Consider the following 7270-nt stretch of genomic DNA (forward strand, 5'->3'; position numbering starts at 1 on the left):
AAGTACATACTCGACCACAACATTTATTATTGAAAGTTCACTTATGCTCTTAAATTACCTATGTCAAACTGATTGCCAATACCTTCTTGAATGTATTTGTAATTTTCATGTTTGTTTTACATACAGTGATACCATTTGTGTATTAAAACACAAAGCTCTGTGAGGCAGAGACTCTTTACTTCTTTCTGTTACACAATACTGAGCATGCTCTTTGTTCCCAGTAGAAAGAATTTGTAAGCCCTAAAGCATCAGGTGTATAATAGTAAGTAGTGTACTTTGTTTGCCACTTTATGGGCTGTTGAGAAAGATTCTTTGATCACAGCTCCTTTTCAGAAACTTGGTGTGTGACTTGGTGTGTGACAAACTTCAGTCAGGTGAATTCAGACAGAAGTGAATGAGAGCTCACACACAAATGTATTTCAGGACTGAGAAGAAAATAGGGCACAGTGGATACTGTGAATGCAATTATTTATTAATGTTAAACATTTTGGGCATAATTAGCAACCAAAGAGATTCAAAAAAATGCTGCATTTGAAGGAGAATTCTCTGTGTAGTGAAAAGCCATTATTTCATGTACATTATGTACTCCTGTAAAATTAGGTTAACAAACCTAATGCTCATGATACCAAACATAATTCCTAAGTTACATGGTGAGACATTTTGCAGCTTATGCTGTACATTATTACAGTTTGATTCAATGTCCAGATAGTAGTTTATCATTTCTGTTATTACCATTGTAAAATTTGTGCTTGAATTACCTGCAGCGTTGGTAGGTAACTTTTTAACTTCCCTTGGTAGGTAATAATAACGATGGCATCGAGAGTCGGAATGGCACTGCAAGTGCTCTTTTGCACATAGATGAGTCATCTGGACTTGGGAGGCTGGCCAAGCAAAAACCAAAGAAGAAGAGGAGACCTGAGTCCAGACAGTATCAGACAGGTGAGTATGTGGTGCCTGGCTCTCGTTCATCCCAGCACTTGCCAATCAACAGATGCATGTGGAGTGTTTTGTAAAAAGAGGAATTTGGGGAGTTACTTGGTTGACAACACTAATGCTTTATAAATGAGTGCATATTTTATTTTACAAATTTTAAATACATGGGTGATTTGGATTGTGGCAGGTGTTTTAAAGGAAGTCATCTCTGACATAGGAAAAAAGTATTATAGCACAAGGTTAAAAGGCTATATACTTAACTTGCCACACCCATTTTAATGTTTAATGTAACTTTAAAGGTGATGTTAGATAAATGGTATTCTGTAATCATGCCTTTTAAACCCCCCCCTTTTTTTTTTGTCTTTATTGAAAATATGTAGAACAATGCATTTCATTCAGCTCAGTAGGTAACTGGAAAGTCTGAACATTGTATATTAATTTTCAGTAGTGTAACTTCTATACCCTTTCCTGTTCTAATGGTGAAATAAAATTGCCTTGACGTTTGTGCCTATCTTTTTCCTTTCATCTGTGAGAACAGAAGTGTTTTATGGCATAATTGTTTTCTGCTGTTATTGTGTAACAGTCAGAATATTTATTTGGTTTGATAAAGTTGAAAAAATACAACTTTTTTTTCAGTAGCCTTGCCTTAAATTTTGCCTAAAAGTTTCTTTCCAAATTGTGACTTAACTGTAGGAGTTCCGTTTTGTTTAGCTTGAGTTAGTAAGCTGTCCAAATTAAAGTTGGCCTTTTCTATTTCCAGCTAGTCAGTTCTTATAAAACATTTTTGGACAAGACAGCTTTTTTACTTGCCTAGGCAAATTCAGGATAAACAAATCAGGGTAATAGATGAGTGCAAATAATTTCCAAAGCTATGAGGTTTCTGTATGTGAAACATGTTCTTATTGATTCTTGCTTGGTACCTCTTCAGATTGTAGCTGTGACAGATGGCGTAAGAAGGAGGTGTTAGTTTCAGGGCATCTGAATTGTAGTCAATGGTAGGTGATTAAACTGCAAGATTAAACTTTTTCTACCGATTTGTGGAGAATCAAGAGAAGATTGTGTACTTTGCTTACTAGATGATACTCAATTTAACAAGTTGGCTGCTGTTCTTTGCACCAGCCATTGGTTTCTGCATGTATTTAATGTGTGAACTCAGTCAGAGTTCTTCAAAATAGAATTATTTGAGGTGAAGAACATCTGTATAGTAAAACATATGTATCCCATCTTTCTCCACAATTCAGCTTATTGTTAACATCTGACATTTACTGAAGTGTAATAGTATTGTATAATATTGATAAAGGGGTTTTTTGTTATTTTTCAGCAATAATCATTGGCCCTGATGGTCATCCGTTGACAGTCTATCCCTGCATGATTTGTGGAAAGAAATTTAAATCCAGAGGTTTCTTGAAAAGGCACATGAAAAACCACCCGGAGCACCTTCTTACCAAGAAGAAATACAGATGCACAGACTGTGATTACACTACGAATAAAAAAATAAGTTTACATAACCACTTGGAGAGTCATAAGCTGACCAACAAAACAGAAAAGCTTATTGAATGCGATGAGTGTGGGAAAACCTTCTCTCACGCAGGAACTTTATTCACTCACAAGATGGTGCACAGGGACAAAGGAGTTAATAAAATGCACAAGTGCAAATTCTGCGATTATGAGACAGCAGAACAAGGGTTATTGAGTCACCACCTTTTGGCTGTCCACAGCAAGAACTTTCCTCACATTTGCGTGGAGTGTGGCAAAGGGTTTCGCCACCCGTCGGAGTTGAAGAAGCACATGCGGATCCACACTGGCGAGAAGCCCTACCAGTGCCAATATTGTGAATACCGATCTGCCGACTCTTCCAACTTGAAAACCCACGTAAAGACTAAACACAGTAAGGAAACGCCGCTCAAGTGCGACATTTGTTTCCAGACTTTTTCAGATACCAAAGAGCTACAGCAGCATACGCTTATGCATCAAGAAAGTAAAACACATCAGTGTTTGCATTGTGACCATAAGAGCTCAAACTCGAGTGATCTGAAACGACACATTATTTCAGTCCACACAAAAGACTATCCTCATAAGTGTGATATGTGCGATAAAGGCTTTCACAGGCCTTCGGAACTGAAAAAACACGTGGCGGCTCACAAAGGTAAAAAATTGCACCAGTGCAGACATTGTGACTTTAAAATTGCAGATCCGTTCATTTTGAGTCGCCACATACTCTCAGTTCACACAAAGGATCTTCCATTCAGGTGCAAGAGATGTAGAAAGGGCTTTAGGCAACAAAACGAGCTGAAAAAACACATGAAAACACACAGTGGCAGGAAAGTTTATCAGTGTGAGTACTGTGAGTATAGCACTACAGACGCCTCAGGCTTCAAACGGCACGTGATTTCCATTCACACAAAAGACTACCCTCACCGGTGTGAGTATTGCAAGAAAGGGTTCCGAAGGCCTTCAGAGAAGAACCAGCACATTATGCGACATCATAAAGATGTTGGGCTGCCTTAAAGTCTCTTTCACAGACTTATGGCTGGAATTATAAAGGAAATTTGCCTTTCAGGCAGTTAGCTTATTTTAAAGCCAATCACCTGCGATCACACACACATACAAAACAAAAAAAAAACCACAAAAAAAACAAAAACAAAAAAAATACTGTGCATTTGATTTGTTGCTGTATAAAAATAGGATTATTGCTTGTAGTTGACTTTTATACCTTTTGTTCAATAGCGTGTTCTGAATTCTATTCAGTTTGTTTAATAAATGAAGAAAAGATGGCAACAATAAAGTTGCATTTAATAAAGTAAACCCTGTCTCTTACTGAATTTTTCAACCGTAATAGTTTATTTAAGTATATTTATCTTACTGATCTCGTTGATACTCACAGTGTCCATGTTAATGCAGTTTTGTCGTGAATTTTAAAAATACGAAATTTCTCTTGATAAAATTGTCAGAGGTGTGTATAAAATGGGGAATTGTCATGTTGACAGTAAAGTCACTAGGGCCCACCTGATTGTCCTGTTTTAACTATACAGACTTCGTGGCAGGTTAACTATTTTCCGGTTGAGGAGTTACAAGTCTCACTTTGTGTTTTCATTCTGGTTTCAGAGAGAAAAATACTTCAGAAAATGGTTTGGGGCAGTTTTTATCTTTCCTGGGCAAATTCAAAATATGCGCAAATATTACATTTATTGTTCTGTGCTTCTTTGTCTTTGAAAGATTTTGTGTGTTACAAGAGTTGGGTTTTTTCCACTTTATTCCTGTCTTAAATGTTGGAAACATAAAATACTCTTGTTCCATTTGCAGAGTTAACAATAGATCACAACTGTCTGTATGTGCTGGTAAACGTACCTCAAACTTTATGCTTTTATGTATGTTGGTATTTCTTTGAAAGAGCAGTTTGTGGTTCAAGTCACATTTTTATTGTTAGTTGTTTTAGAATAGAATTTAAGACCAAGAGGTGCCTCAATTTTGGAAACCAGATATTTACAGAGAGAGCTTAAGAAGGGAATGGAGTGAAGCAGATGAGTTCATAAGGAGTAGAGACGTAACGTAGATATCCTTAATAAGAAAAGTAACTTATGATAGATGCAGTTCTGTTACTAAATTAAATGTTTTTCCTGAGCCATTAGTAGCTGTGTTCAGTGGCTGTTTAATAATTAGTACTGTATCCAGAATTAACTCAATCTGTTTATAAACAGCTGAGAGAATATTACAAATATTAGATGCAATTTTGCCACCTGAAGACTACAATAAAGTAGCTCCATATCATTTGCTAATTGCAGTGTAAATGTACCAAGCACAAAGTCATGTACTTTAACAATAACCTTGGAGCAAAAAAACCCAAACCATTTTAATTACAGGCCAGATTTTAGGACATGGCCCTGCTCCTCTTGCTCAAATTCTCATCCCAGCCACTGATGATGGATTGCAGAATTCAGTCCCAGCTGCCTGCCAGATTAGGTTAGATTTGTAACTAACAATTCCCTAATGGAAAGGCTTCAGAGGCTGGGCCAGTGTAAATTGCTGTTTCTAGGCAGGTGAACTTCCAATTGAACTCAAACAGGAATTTTAGTGACAGTTTCAAGTCTGGGGTGATAGAGGGACAAAGGTTTCCTTTCTGGATGTGCATCTTCTAGGCCTTTTGTAATTTGTCTTGTTACCAAGCCCTGCCCCTACTGCTCATCCCTCCTGTCTCACTGTAAGCTGAAATTCTTGTCCATAGTGTGCAGTTCAGGAGAATCCTATGCCATGTCACTGCTTGTGTTGTAGGATGGTTTTTTCTTTCTTTGCCTCCTTGCAGTGCGCCCAGACTTGCTGGGTGCTCTTGTGTAATATTGCTACTCCATGACTCTTTAGCGTGTAATTCCTGGCTGTAATACATTGTGCCTTCCTTGAAATCCCCGCTGAAGCTAGTGGATTTCCTCCATGGCCGTAGTGTCCGTTGCCTGCTGATGCCAAACCAGATGCAGTAAAACCCAGCAGAGATTCCCACTTGCTTCTTGCAAAATACTTGCCTGTGACTACTTTTTTTTTCCTCTCTTATGTTCAAGCATTTTCTAACTGGAAACCTGGAAGTGTACAAAATCTGCAAAAAATCCCATGGTAGTGCTGAGGATTTTAGCCATTTTGAACTTTATTTTTTTAAATAAGCTGAAAGACAAAGAACACAATTTTACACATTTTCTTTCTCTTACGTAGCCTGGAATCATACCCACTTTTTTTTTTTAAAGCACAATGTTGAAACTTTTTTTTTTTTAATAATTAAGGGTTTGGTCAAGTGAATTTTGTAAAATGTATTTGTCTGTATAAAGAGAAAATGAAGTTATAGTTATTGTTAATGTACTGACATTAGTTACAGGTTAGTTTTAATTCTTAAATAATTTGCTTAGCAAATGCTATAAAATGGATGTTTCAGTTTAATGTTTAAAAAAGGTACAGATTTTTACAAGGACATAATATAAATTATTGTTCTGTAGAAAATACCCTGTTAAATATTGTATATGTCCTTCCCTCTGTACACTTTGTAAAAAAGACAAAAGAAAAAAACAATACATAGAACCATATAGGGATGTGTGACATTATTGTAATTGTGTACTTGATAATAACGTGAAAAAATAAAATTCAAAATATTTTCCTTTTAATGAACGTTTAGTCTATTTGATGCCAATCCTGAGATGGAGCCTTTTTCTGAGGGACACAGTCACCTGCAGCTCTCCTGCACTTTACCTTCCCTTCTGCTCCCTGCTCCTTGGCTCATTTTGTGCAGTACTGGGGCAGGAGCCATTCAGTCCCTGCTGTGGCTGAAATGTTCCCTTACCTGAAGTCTGCAAAAGTGAAAGGGATGGCAGGTCTTCGAAATCCATTTTAATGCCTGGTTTTATATTAAAGAATTCACATCTGATCAACTTCTGATAATGCCTTTGTGTTTTTCAGCAAAGTGGTTTCCTGCTAAGTGCTACTACAACTGTCCCAAAACGCCCCTCCAGACCTTGAAGCAAATGAGGGGCACTGCTGTTGTTGGGACTGAATAAATGTTTCCTGGTGCCTCTTTTGCCATGTGAGCCTCAGCAGGAGCCCAGCTGCCCCCTTCCTGCTGGGATGGGTGAGCAGGGTGAGCTCTGTGGGGAGATGTCTGAGCGAGGCCTCTGCCTGTCCTCACTGCCCTGCCCAGCTTCTCCAGCCGCTGCTCCCTGTGCAGGGCAGCCAGGGGCCGGCTGGGGGTGCAGAGGGCTTGTGGCTGTTTTCCCCACTGCTCTCCGAATGCTTCAGCCCAGTTAAATCCAGCTGGGCAGTGGCAGCTCCTCTGGCAATGGTCTGTCTGGCACAGGCCATCCTGTGTTGACAGCACATCACCCAGCGCCAGCCCGCTGGTGCCACGACTGGCAGAGGTGCTGTTGGATGTCACTGCCCTCTATCTGCACCTGCCTTCCCAGGGAGGAGGCCCAGGTACCTTCAGGACATTTATACCTGTTAGTTCACTCTCACTGGTGCCTTTAGGAAATGCTGACTTGCTCCTCATCTCAGTGATTCAGCCCTACTAAATTGGGGCATTGGGCAACTCTTCACAGAAATAATCTGTCACACTGCAGAGCCATCAATCTCCCTTTGATTTGGTTTGGTTTTCTGTTTTCTCCATCTACCTGATGTTCCTCAACCACTCATCAGGTAATTGTACATTGAGTGCCAGAGACATTCAGGGCCCAGGAGAGGAAATGCCCCCAATTCTGGCTGCATCATTCATCTGCGGGAAGGGCCAGGAGCAGGGACCAGCTCTACGCTCCTGCACAGTAGCAAGTCCTCCCCTCCTCTAGGATCTCCCCTTCTTCCTCTTGGATTT

At 39.2% G+C, this 7270-nt stretch overlaps 1 protein-coding gene across 5 annotated transcripts in view; it reads left to right on the plus strand.

The window, feature by feature from the left end:
• ZFX (zinc finger protein X-linked) overlaps window positions 1-6074 on the plus strand; it is a 24105-nt gene extending 18031 nt beyond the window's left edge. For all 5 annotated transcript variants that reach the window (XM_050972726.1, XM_050972746.1, XM_050972734.1 and 2 more), the window contains 2 exons: window positions 799-939; window positions 2255-6074. In XM_050972726.1, the coding sequence (XP_050828683.1) occupies window positions 799-939; window positions 2255-3441 (1328 nt within the window). In that variant the 3' untranslated portion in view covers window positions 3442-6074. The remainder of the gene's footprint in view (window positions 1-798; window positions 940-2254) is intronic.
• The last annotated feature ends 1196 nt before the right edge of the window (window positions 6075-7270 follow it).

The sequence above is a fragment of the Serinus canaria genome, chromosome 1 (assembly GCF_022539315.1).
Source record: "Serinus canaria isolate serCan28SL12 chromosome 1, serCan2020, whole genome shotgun sequence".
In the NCBI taxonomy this organism is placed as follows: domain Eukaryota; kingdom Metazoa; phylum Chordata; class Aves; order Passeriformes; family Fringillidae; genus Serinus; species Serinus canaria.